General features: G+C 36.4%; 1 protein-coding gene across 4 annotated transcripts in view; it reads right to left on the bottom strand.

Moving 5' to 3' along the window:
- The window catches only part of SLC25A14 (solute carrier family 25 member 14), a 30,462-nt gene that overhangs the window by 8,516 nt on the left and 8,928 nt on the right, over nucleotides 1–13,018 (bottom strand). For 3 of the 4 annotated variants that reach the window (XM_070501739.1, XM_014852959.3, XM_014852960.3), the window contains 4 exons: nucleotides 11,965–12,059; nucleotides 10,561–10,646; nucleotides 5,760–5,855; nucleotides 578–702 (listed from right to left, as the gene is read on the bottom strand). In XM_070501739.1, the coding sequence (XP_070357840.1) occupies nucleotides 578–702; nucleotides 5,760–5,855; nucleotides 10,561–10,646; nucleotides 11,965–12,059 (402 nt within the window). The remainder of the gene's footprint in view (nucleotides 1–577; nucleotides 703–5,759; nucleotides 5,856–10,560; nucleotides 10,647–11,964; nucleotides 12,060–13,018) is intronic. The other variant, XM_070501740.1, reaches the window with a different exon arrangement.

Below are 13,018 nucleotides of genomic sequence, written 5' to 3'. Positions count from 1 at the left end.
CCCCAGAGAGCCTTTTACTTTTTTTAAGGGTGAAGTTTATAAGTCTAGCAAGATTCCTAAGCAGGAAGTGCCATGCATTATCTATTAGTTATGGAAATTTTTCAAACCACAGCATCATATGCCAGACGCATCTGAGTAGTAAAATATCATAAAAATTGCAAGATAAAGAAAATGTAGGATGAGATCACCAAAACTGTGGTTTCGTTTCATAGGCCCTACAAAATTTCACCCTTTTTTTCTGATTCTCCTTGAGAAAAGTTTGCTTTCTGATCCAAAATTAACCAAAGCAAATAACAGATGAGCTTACTGGATATAGAGGCCAAGTGTAAGAACAAAGGAGAATCCTACAGACATGTGACAGGCTGCTGTATTAGACGCTGCCCCCAAGTACCAAAGTGCCCGTAGCATCTGGGATCTCTGTACACATATCAGAAGGCTTGCAGTTTTGGTGCTAAGAGAGACAAGGTATTTAGGCCCTATGTACCCATTATCAATTATACATGAGGACTTCAGTGAAAGATGCTTTTTGTGCTCAAAATATTGGAAATACAGAATGAGCACAACCTATCATACTTACACAAAATGGGTTAAAATTGTGTCTCCCATCACCCCTGACAATATTAGGTGCTTCTTCGTAATATCATAGACTGGCAGCTCTACTCCCACAACGATGGCAGCCCGCTGAGCAGTTGGGACGACACCCTACAAAACATGAGTGACATTAGACACCAAGGAAAAACATACGTAGTGACATAAGTCTAAAAATCAGCAAAATAGGTTGGGAGTTAAAAAGTGACAGAAAAATCCAAGGCTGAAGTACAGAGGTTACTCTTTCAAATCAATGGTTAATACTGGACCACTTATAAATTCCCAATTCACTTACTGTACTAAAAACAAAATCACTGACGACACCCAAAGCACAAATGACAAAAGAAAAAATAGACAAACTGGACTTCATTACAATTAAACATTTTTGTGATTCAAAAGATACCATCAAGAAAGTGAAGACAATTCACATAATGGGAGAAAATATTTGCAAATCATTTATCTAATAAGGGACTAGTATCCAAAATGTATAAAGAAGAGACAGTCTTTTCCCATTGTATATTCTTGCCTCCTTTGTCGTAGATTAATTGACCATATAAGCATGGGTTTATTTCTGGGCTTTCTATTTTGTTCCATTGATCTATGTGTCTTTTTTTTTCATCAGTACCATACTGCTTTTTTTTTTTTTTTTAAAGATTGGCACCTGAGCTAACAACGTTGCCAATCTTCTTTTTGTTTTCTTTCTGCTTTTTCTCCCCAAATCCCCCCAGTACATAGTTGCATATTTTAGTTGTGGATCCTTCCAGTTGTAGCATGTGGGATGCCGCCTCAGCATGGCCTGATGAGCGGTGCCATGTCCACACCCAGGATCCAAACCAGTGAAACCCCTGGTCACCGAAGCAGAGCACGCAAACTTTACTACTCGGCCACAGGGCCGGCCCCAGTACCATAGTGTTTTGACAGCTACATGCAAATGAATGAAACTGGGCCACTTTCTTACACCATATACAAAAATAAATTCAAAATGGATTAAAACTTAAATGTAAGACCTGAAAGCATAAAACTCCTAGAAGAAAACATAAGCAGTAAACTCTTTGACGTTAGTCCTAGCAATATTCTTTTGCATATGTCTCCTTAGGCAAGGGCAACAGAAGCAAAAATAAACAAATGGGACTACATCAAACTAAAAAGCTTTTGCACAGCAAAGGAAACCATCAACAAAACAAAAAGGCAACCTACTGAATGAGAGAAGATGTTTGCAAATGATATAGCCAATAAGGGGTTAATATCCAAAATATATAAATAACTCATATGACTCAATATAAAAGAACAAACAATCCAGTTAAAAAACCGGCAGAGGACCTGAATAGACATTTTTCAAAAAAAAAAGGATACAGATGGCCCACAGGCACATGAAAAGATGCTCAACATCACGAATCATTAGGGAAATGCAAGTCAAAACCACAATAAATATCACCTCACACCTGTCAGAATGGCTATTATCAAAAAGACAAGAGATAACAAGTGCTTGCAAGGATGTGGAGAAAAGGGAGCCCTCGTGCATTGCTGGTGAGAATGTAAATTGATAAAGCCAATATGAAAAACAGTATGGAGGTTTATCAAAAAATTAAAAATAGAACTACCATACGATCCAATTCTAATTCTAGGTATATATCTGAAGAAAAAAAAACACTAATTTGAAAAGATATATGCACCACTATGTTTACTGAAGCATTATTTACAATAGCCAAGATATGGAAGCAACCTAAGTGTCAATCAACAGATGAATGGATAAAGAAGATGTGGTGTATATATACAATGGAATATTACTCAGCCATAAAAAGAACGAACTCTTGCCATTTGCAACAACATGGATAGACCTAGGTGGTATTATGCTAAGTGAAATAAGTCAGACAGAGAAAAGACAAATACAGTATGATTTCACTTATATGTGTAATCTAAAAAACAAAACAAATGAACAAACAAAACAAAACAAAACAGAAAAAGATTCACAGATAGAACAAACTGGTGGTTGACAGGGGAAGGAGGTCAGGGCACGGGCAAAATAAGTGAAGGGGATTAAGAAATACAAACTTCTAGTCATAAAATAAATAAGTTATGGGGATGTAATGTACAGCATAGGGAATAGTCAATAATCTTGTAATAACTTTGTGTGGTGATAGATGCTAACTAGACATATCATGGCGATCATTTTGTAATGTATAAAAATACTGAGTCACTATGTTGTATGCCTGAAACTAACATAATATTCTATGTTAATTATACTTCAATAAAAGAAAAAATATATATATAAAGAATTCTTACAACAATAAAATACCAAACAACCCAATTAAAAAAATGGGCAAAAGATCTGAATAGACAGTTCCCCAAAGATACACAAATGGCCAATAAGCACATGAAAAGACACATCATAAGTTGTTAGGGAAGGCAAGTCAAAACCATAATGATATACCACTACACACCCACTTGGATGGCTATGAAAAAAACAATAACAAGTGTTGGTAAGGATGTGAAGAAATTAGAACCATTATACACTGCTGGAGGGAATGCAATATGGGGCAGCCACCGTGGAAAACACTTTGGCAATTCCTCAAAAAGTTAAACTTAGGGGGTCGGCCCTGTGGCATAGTGGTTAAGTTTGGCACACTCTGCTTCAGTGGCCTAGGTTCATGGGTTTGGATCCCAGGTGCAGATCTATGCCACTCATCAGCTGTGCTGTGGTGGCAACCCACATATAAAGTAGAGGAAGACTGGCACAGATGTTAGCTCAGGGCTAGTCTTCCTCAAGTAAAAAAGAGGAAGATTGGCAACAGATGTTAGCTCAGGGCTAATCTTCCTCAGCAAACAAACAAAAGTTAAACTTAGAATTACTATATGGCCCAATAATTTCACACCTAGATATATACCCAAAAGAACTGAAAACGTATTCACACAAAAACTTGTACATGAATTTTCATAGCAGAATTATTCATAATGGCCAAAAAAGCACAAACAACCCAAATGTTTATTAATTAATGAAGGGATAAACAAAATTCAGTATATACATACAATAGAATATTATTTAGCCTTTAAAAGGAAGGAAATTCTGACACGTGACAACATGAATGAACCTTGAGGACATTATGCTAAGTGAAATAAGTCAGTCACAAAAAGACAAATACTGTATGATTCCACTTACATGAGGTGTCCAGAACAGTCAAAATCATACAGACAGAAAGTAGAAGGGTGGCTGCCAGGGGCTGAGGGGCGGGGGAGATGGGAAGTTGTTGTTTAATGGGTATGGAGCTCCAGTTTTGCAAGATGAGAAGAATTCTGGTCACACAACAATGTAAATGTACTTAACACTGCTGAACTGTATACTTACAAACGGTTAAGATAGTAAATTTTATGTTATGTGTATTTTACCACAATTAAAATTTTTAATTAAAAATAAAGGAGCTATGTTCCTTGACAAAATTTCCAAGTATTTATTGCTTTGTCTTTGTCTTTCCCTTAGCATAAGTTTGCGAAAAAGTTCTAGTTAGTTCCATTTTCTGGTTTTAAATTAGACTAATCAAGAAAGAGCATCCTGTATCACATTAAGTGAAACAAGTCAGATGGAAAAAAATAAATACTGTATGATTTCATTCATACGTAAATTATAACAAAACAAACTCATAGAAGCAGACAACAGACTGGCGGTTACCAGAGGGGAAGCGGGGTGGGGGGAGGGCAAAATAGGTAAAGCGGGTCAATTGTACGATGACGGATGAAAATTAGATTTTTGGTGGTGAGCACACTGTTGTATATACAGATGTCAAATTATAATGTTGCACACCTGAAATCAGTTATAAATCAATGTTACCTCAAAAAAAAGAAAGTGCATCCTGCTCTTATCAAAAAGCAAACCTCAAGGATCATTAATGGATGCTAAGACCAATTGGTGAAAGGTTATTAAATAACAGGATATATGCATGTTGCTAGAATATCATTGTACAGATTACTTGCTAACTGCAAAGGGGATAAAAACTTATCTTCTATGATTGTGAGACTTGGCGGACATCATCCTACCAAGTAATCAAACTTGGCATCACTAATTGTGGGATAACCTAACATTATGTGCCTCTTGTTTTGATGCAATATGAAATACAGTGTCACCTATGAAGTTCTGTTATCAAAAACGTTTCACATGAATCTAATCAAGCCAATGGACCTAACTTCCAGTTTACAGGAAATACAGGGGACTACGAGGAAACATTCTGTAAGAAAATCGGCCTGGTCTCATCAATAGTGGAAATTTGAATATGGGCTAGATGTTAGGTATTAGGGACTTATTGTTAATTTTCTTAGGTGTGATAATGGTATTGCTCTTATGTAGGAGAATGTCCTTATTCTTAGGAGATGGATAATGAAGTATTTAGGGGAATACCATGATGTCTGCAAGTTTCTTTCAAACAGTTTAGCAAAAAGAAGTGTGTGTGTCCACTGCTCTGTTCTTTCAACTTTTCCATAGGTTTGAAAATTTTCATAACAAGAAGTTGGGGAAAATTATAAAGGAAGAAAAAAAGCAAAGCTCTCTTCTTTAAGAGTCTATTAATGGATTTCCCATTCTACTCCCACTGCATTTTCTACCAGTAGTCAATACTACAATCTTAAGTGATTAGAATAGGATAAAAAGTTATAGGAACAACAACAACAAAAAAACAAAGTCCAGGTAGAAGAATGGAAGATAATACGACAAAATGTTAACAGTGATTATCTCTAGCTAGTGGAACTATTGTATTTTTCTCTTTCATATATTTTCTCAATATTTTGTAATATACCTTTTACCTTTCACAACGTTAAAAAGTTGCTTTAGGTAACAACTTTTGAACTACAAAGACTATCATAAACATACATTGCTGTGTTAGTACAAAACTGGCAAAAACATATATTGAAAAACTAAATTCACTGTGAATTTGAACCAACCAAAATGGCTATCTCAAATAATGTAATAACTTCTCTTACACATACAACCTCCAAATATTAAGCAGAAACAATAATGACTGATAACTTTTGGTCCTTTCATAGGTGATAAGGAGCTTCTTTGTTTTGAGGGTTACCAAGAATCTTACACAATGTAAGATGACAAATAATAATTTTATGGCTTTATATAAAATGTATTTGCAAATTCTAGGAACTGAGTACTGAGCAACACCAGGAAGAGTACTCACCCTCCACAGACCCCTGGTACCTTCTTGTTGATATATATCGATGAAGCTGCCAATCATGCTGCCTTGGAACAGGCTTCCTTGAGCCTGCATTCGAATCTAAAATAAGATGAGGTAAACATCTTGCTTTGACAGAGAGAACCAAAAAGAGATGTTTCACTCATTTAAAATTAAGAAAACGGTATTGAGAATTAGGAGAAAAATCAACCTACCATTATGCTAAAATTAATGACAAACTATATATAGAAAGAATGTAATTTGTGTCAACACATATTTTATAAAGATGATTTTCATCAGCCTTATATTCCTCATACTAAGTCCATTATTTCTGGAATTGGAAGAAAACTTGGGGAAAAGACAGAACAAGGACTCAGCGTGAGTAGAAAATAATTCACTTAAAATATGATTCGTTTAGTGGAATATTAGAAACAACCTAAAGCTCCAAAAACAACAACAAAAGATTGGTTGTATAAATTATGACACATCCATTAAACTTTAACATAATTCTATGCAGCCATAAAATTCTGGCATACAATTATTATTTGTTGACGTTGGAAAATGTTAACAATTAATTGCTACAGAGAAAAAGCAGGTTGCAAAACAGTATGGATGGGTATATTACTTTTACTAAAAACATATAAACTTAAAAATAACCATATCGGACAAGGGGTTAATTTCCAAAACATATAAATAACTCATACAACTCAAAACAAAAAAATGAACAACCCAATCAAAAAATGGGCAGAAGTTTTGAATAGACATTTTTCCAAAGAAGATATACGGATGGCCAACAGGCACATGAAGAGATGTTCAACATCACTAATTATTAGGGAAATGCAAACCAAAGCTCAATGAGATATCACATCACGCCCATCAGAATGGCTATAATTAACAAGACAAGAAATAACAAGTGTTGGACAGAACATCGAAAAAGGGAACCCTCATACACTACTGGTAGGAATGTAAACTACTGCAGCCACTATGGAAAACAGTACAGAGATTTCTCAAAAAATTAAGAATAGAAATACCACATGATCCAGCTATCCCAGTACTGGGTACTTATCCAAAGAACATGAAATCAACAATTCAAAAAGATTTTTGCATCCCTACGTTCACAGCAGCATTATTCACAATAGCCAAGATGTGGAAGCAACCCAAGTGCCCATCAACAGATGTATGGATAAAGAAGATGTGGTACATATATACAATGGAATACAACTCAGCCATAAAAAAGACAAAATTGTGCCATTTGCAACAACATGGATGACCTTGAGGGTATTATGCTGAACAAATAAGTCAGACAGAGAAAGATAAATACCATATGATATCGCTCATATGTGGAAGACAAACACACACATAGATAAGGGGAACAGATTAGTGGTTACCAGAGTGGAAAAGGGTCCGGGAGGGCGAAACGGGTAAAGGGGCACATATGTATGGTGAGGGATAAAAACTAGACTATTGGTGGGTAACACGACGCAGTCTACATAGAAACTGAAATATAATAATATACACCTGAAATTTACATAATGTTATAAGCCAATATGACCTCAATAAAATTAAAAAAAATAACCACATGCACAACAGAGAGACCGGATGAACAAACACACCCAAATGGTGACAGGGTTAGTTTAAGTCTGAGTGATAAGGCTACAAGTGAGCAGTTTTCTCTTTTGTGTTGTTTTTCCTGCCTTCCACTTTCTTCCACATTGAACATGCATTGCTTACAAGACCTTAAATTGAGTTTTATTTGTAAAGAGTATGATACTATATTGTACAAAGTGGCCTTTGAGAGGCACGAGAAAGGAGATATAGCATTAAAAGCCATGTAAAAGATCTGGTACAACTTCCCACTGACTGTACATAGAGATCACAGCAACCAGTCACTAAATACTAGTGGCCCAAATGTAGACCTGATTTTCCTGAAGCAAAACTCTAGGTTTCAATAAACGTCCTTGGTAAGTCATGTACCAGCACCATTTTGTGTGTGTTTGTGTGTGAAGAGTGGCTATGAGCTAACATCTGTTACCAATCTTCCTCTTTTTTTTCCCCCCAAAGCCCCAGTACATAGTTGTATATCCTAGTTGTAGGTCATTCGAGTTCTTCTATGTGGGATGCTGCCACAGGATGACTTGATGAGCGGTGTGTAGGTCCACGCCCAGGATCTGAGCCCATGCACCCCAGGCCGCCGAAGCAGAGCGCACAAACTTAACCACTTGGCCACAGGACTGGCCCAAATAGCAGCATATTTTTATGTGGAAAATCAACTGCTACTACTGAGTTTTGAAATAAAAACCTAAACCAAATTAAATCAGAATAGACACTATCACAAAGACAAATGGAAACCACAAATATCCTATGGTAAGCAGAAGACTTCTTTAAGGAGTTGATTCTTGAGCAGGGCCGGGACTAGGGTAAGGCAAGTGTGGCACTTTCCTCAGGCATAAAAGGTAGGAGGCAGTTGATTCTTGAGCAGGGCCGGGACTAGGGTAAGGCAAGTGTGGCACTTTCCTCAGGCATAAAAGGTAGGAGGCAGATGCAAAAAACTCTCAGTAATCCAGATAAATAATATATTAATGCAATATTATAAAAAACCAAATTGGGGCTGGCCCAGTGGCCCACAGTTAAGTTCACACATTCCGCTTCAGCAGCCCAGGGTTCACGGGTTCGGATCCTGGGCGCAGACCCATTCACTGCTTGTCAAGCCATGCTATGGCAGGCATCCCACATATAAAGTAGAGGAAGATGAGCAAAGATGTTAGCTCAGGGCCAGTCTTCCTCAGCAAAAAAGAGGAGGATTGGCAGCAGATGTTAGCTCAGGGCTAACCTTCCTCAAAAAAAACCTGAAAAAAAATCAAAATTAATGCACAAAAATCCTCAATGAACCAAATGTCAAAACTGTAACTAAGGATAGGATCCAACAGGGTGGGATTAGAGTGAGGCAAGTGAGATGAATTGTACAAAATATTGATATTTTGTTCATCATGAATTTTTTGTATTCATTTTAATTTTTGAAAATTACTGCATAAAAATGTGATTTCTCTTGATTACTGAGTTTTTTGGTGCCCCCTTCCAGTCTGCACCCAAAGGGAGTACCTCACTTGTCTCATCCGAGTCGTGGTCCTGTTCTTGAGCTGTCTTGAAGGATAAATTCATGAGGCAAGGGGGAAAAGGCACTGCAGGCAGAAAGAGAACTACGCGCACAAAAGCAAGGAAGCAACACACAGCAGATCAGAGAAAGAGCTGTCCAAGGATAAGCGAAAGGACTGAACAGCCCAACTGTGATCAGAAAGCCTGCATCGGTCCCGTCACAGTCTAAAACTGTGACTCCTCCCCCCCCCACTACTCAGCCCTCCTACGTATAAGAAAGGAAAACGCAGATTGTAGCATTGGTCAATGGTTGTAATTGTACCAGACAGATCAGAGGGTCAGGAAACTGAGGCAAATCACTTAGGTGATTAAGTCTAGGACCCAGCTGGCTAACAAAGGAAGCTTTAGGGAGTGAAGTATTATTGTTTTTGAAAAGCACATTCTAACAAGTATAATTATATTGCAAATATTTTAGAGCTTTAGGATGCAGCAGTTCTCTTCATAAATACTTGTTCGGTAAATTTCTAGAGTGATATAAAAATTCTGTAGCTAAATTACTCTCAATTTAATCCAGAAAGATCATTTCATGTCTTTTCTTCATCAATCAACGGTTTCCTTCGTGTGTGCTGTTTTTCAAGTTACTCTCTCGGTTCTCAAAACTCTGAATTGCAATAGATTTCTCCTTCACTAACCTAGCTACCTCTGGTTTCAAATAAATAAAGCATATGTCCTCCTACTTTTTTCTCACATTCTCCCTAAAATAATTTTTAAAAACTTGAGATCCTCTCACACATTTTAATCATATATTTAGTGCCATTAATTAATCATATGTTTAAATAAGTTAATAAGTAGGATATGTTTACCATTTTATGACATAAAATAAGATGAAGATTAATATTATTAAAATAAATGTTTCACTCTGTGTTTGGATAAAAGCTGAAAGTAATCCAATTATATTTTTAAAACTCAGCAACACTAACCTATACTGTTCTAGCTCTGAAATCACAATATCCCAACACAGGCCAAAATATACCATTTAAGGCCAAATCCCACCCTTAACAGAAATATGGATAAGACAGGAAAAGACAGGGGCATTACAGACTTAAGGTACCTCAATTACTTATTAAAGGAGTTTCTCAAAAAAATCTATTTCGATTTATCCCTTTGTTTGGTACCTCAGGTTACACCACAGGTCAGTATACCATAGTAAGACATGGAATGGGTGCAGGACATGCCTTTCTTTTGTAAAGCGGGGAAAGGACTATCATAAACACAAATTCATCCTCAAATCAGTTTTAGAAAAGAGTACAAATGGAAGTCAGGGATTTGGAAATTCAAGGGAAACCAATTCCCTTCAAATTGCATAGCCCTTGGAAAGAACTTATAGAGGCTTGCATATTCTAGTTCGAAGACCAATGGATTGATGCATATCATAATAAATTGACTACTAGTTATTGAGCATCTACTACCTACCAAGTACAATGAGAGGCGGTTTACATATACTATCTCTAATCCTTAACAACCCTATGTCATAAGTACTGAATTGTCTCCATTTTACAAATGAGGAAACTGAGGCTTAAAGCAGTTAAGTGATTTGCCCAAGGTTTTACAGCTGGCAAGTGACAAAGTGAGGATCTGACCTCAAATCTGACTCAAAGATCATGCTCTTTTCACATCACACTGCATACATCCAACGCTACCAGACCTCTCTTACCTTTAGTACATCGGTGGGATTGGCTATAGTGGAAGATATTACTCCTGACACTACCCCACAGATCATATTAATTAGAAGAGTTTCATCTGTAAAAAGGAACAAGAGAAAGAAAGAAAGGTCCGCTTGTATTAGGTACCAGTTCCTGAGAACAGAGGACTGAGCTATCAGAGGAAGGGAACCCTAGTCAGAGAGATGGCGGTAGAAATGAACTACAAAGCTTGTGAAAATAAAGAAACTCAAGCATTTCTAGATCCCAAATCAACATTGAAAAATAAAAATTATAAAACATAAATCACTATTTAAAAAAATTATTTCTGAAGGACACTGGAACATGTCCTATTATTCGATATAACTGCCGATACCCACAAATAAATTCAGAATGTGGTATTCCCCCTTCAACCATTTTAAACATCTAAAGAAAATGGTTTTTAAAGTCTTTTTCCAGAGAATAATCAACTCTAAAGATTCAGGAACCAAATGTTAAAACATAAAACTTATGTCTAATAGAAAAAATCTAAATATTAATTATGATGGGCCTTAATATCTACCACCCTCTATTTATTTACAGAAGTTTTCTGTAGTTAAATGTGAAAAACTAGTCATTTGGAATTAAATCCTCTCAGCGAGAAAAAAGAACAAAGAAACCATATTGTTCCAAAGTGAAAAGTCAATCTTCACCACACCTCCTCACCACGAAGAGCCTACAAATAGAAACTGGGTAAACCCAAGTGAAACATCTGGGTAAACCCAAGTGAAGAATCTGTGAAAGGAAATTATTTTGGAAGAGCATCCTTTAGGATCCTCAAAGAAGAGGATCCAGAAAAAGTTGATTTAGGACAATAAAGTGACTCAAAGGACATCACTAACCGAAAGGCTCTCTAGCTGTCCCCAACAATGCAAGAGCCCCAGGCCTATGGTAAAATAACCATTTAGTACAATAGCAGGCTGGAAATGCTGCAGCAGCAAAGAGAGAGACACATGATAATGCTGAATGTGCGCAAGGTAACCATAGGTACATCAGAATCTAGAACATAATAGCCTAAAACTACTCCACCTAACAAAAGCTTATAAAAATTGGCAGCTAGAGAATTCCTTATAGTTGTAGTCCTCTTGTTGATGAAAATAGCATTAATGTTCTGGACAAGCTTGGTCCACGTTCCCTCTGTGATGACCAGAAGCTTTTTTTTCCCTTTGATATGAAAACAGACAAACTTGAAGAGCAGGTCCCTCTAACCCATACATCACCTCTGCAAGGATTAATCCCAAGTCAGTACAAGCTCGCTTCTTCCATGAAATGATTGTCACCCATTCTCAGGCATCCTGTAATGAACACTTCCCACTAAGCATGATTTCAATAATCCCTTTGAGTATTACCCCAAAAGAGAATGAGGAGTCCATACTGACCTTCTAAACGTTCTACAAATAATCTCTTCAAGCTTTGGTAAATGCCAATTTTAATGGTGCCATATGATGCCTGTCTTAGTAAGGCAGGAGCGATTCTGCAAAAACAAAAAAGGCAATTATACTCAACATGCACTGGCAGATTATACATATCTAGACAGGCTACTCATTTCCATTACCCACCTCATTCCACCCCACAGCAGAATACGAATTTTCTTCAAGCACCCATGGAACCACCAAGAGATAGCACATTTGCATAATAAAACAAACCTCAACAAATTTAAAAGAATTGAAATCATATAGAATACGTGTTCTCTCACCATAATGGAATTAAATTAGAAATCAAAACGGAAAATTCTCAAACACTTGGAAACTATACAACACATTCTAAACAATCCATGGGTCACAGTAAGTCTCAAAGGAAGCTTTAAAAATATACAGAACTGAGTGAAAATGAAAATTCAACCCATTACAATATGTGAGATACAGCCAAAGCAGTGCTGAAAGAGAAATTTATAGCACAAAATGTTTATGTTAGAAAAAGGAGAAAGTTTCAAACCAATAATGTAAGTTCCTACCTCAAGAAACTAGAAAAAGAAGAGAAAAATAAATCCAAAGGAAGAAAATAATAAAGAACATAAATTAATAAAATTGCAAACAAGAAAATAAAGAAAAATCAATGAAACAAAAAGTCAGCTCTTTTTGAAAAAAAATCAATAAAATTGATAAACCTCTAGCAAGGCTCACACTAATAAAAAGAAAGAACACGTAAGTCACCAATATCAGGAATGAAATGGAATAGCAATACAAATTCTGTGGCCATTAAACGGATAATAAGGGAATACTATACACAACTTTATGCTCATAAATTCAACAACTTAGAAGAAATGGACTAATTCTTTGAAAGCCACAAACTACCAAAACTCCATCAAAATGAAACAGATAATCTGAACAGTCTCGTAACCTTAAAAAATTTTAATTTATAATTTAAAAGTTACCAAAAAGGAAATCTCCAGGCCCAGATGATTTCACTGGGGAATTCTATGAAACATTTAAA

Source organism: Equus asinus, chromosome X, assembly GCF_041296235.1.
Source record: "Equus asinus isolate D_3611 breed Donkey chromosome X, EquAss-T2T_v2, whole genome shotgun sequence".
Classification (NCBI taxonomy): domain Eukaryota; kingdom Metazoa; phylum Chordata; class Mammalia; order Perissodactyla; family Equidae; genus Equus; species Equus asinus.
This window is presented reverse-complemented; position numbering and strand designations above follow the sequence as displayed.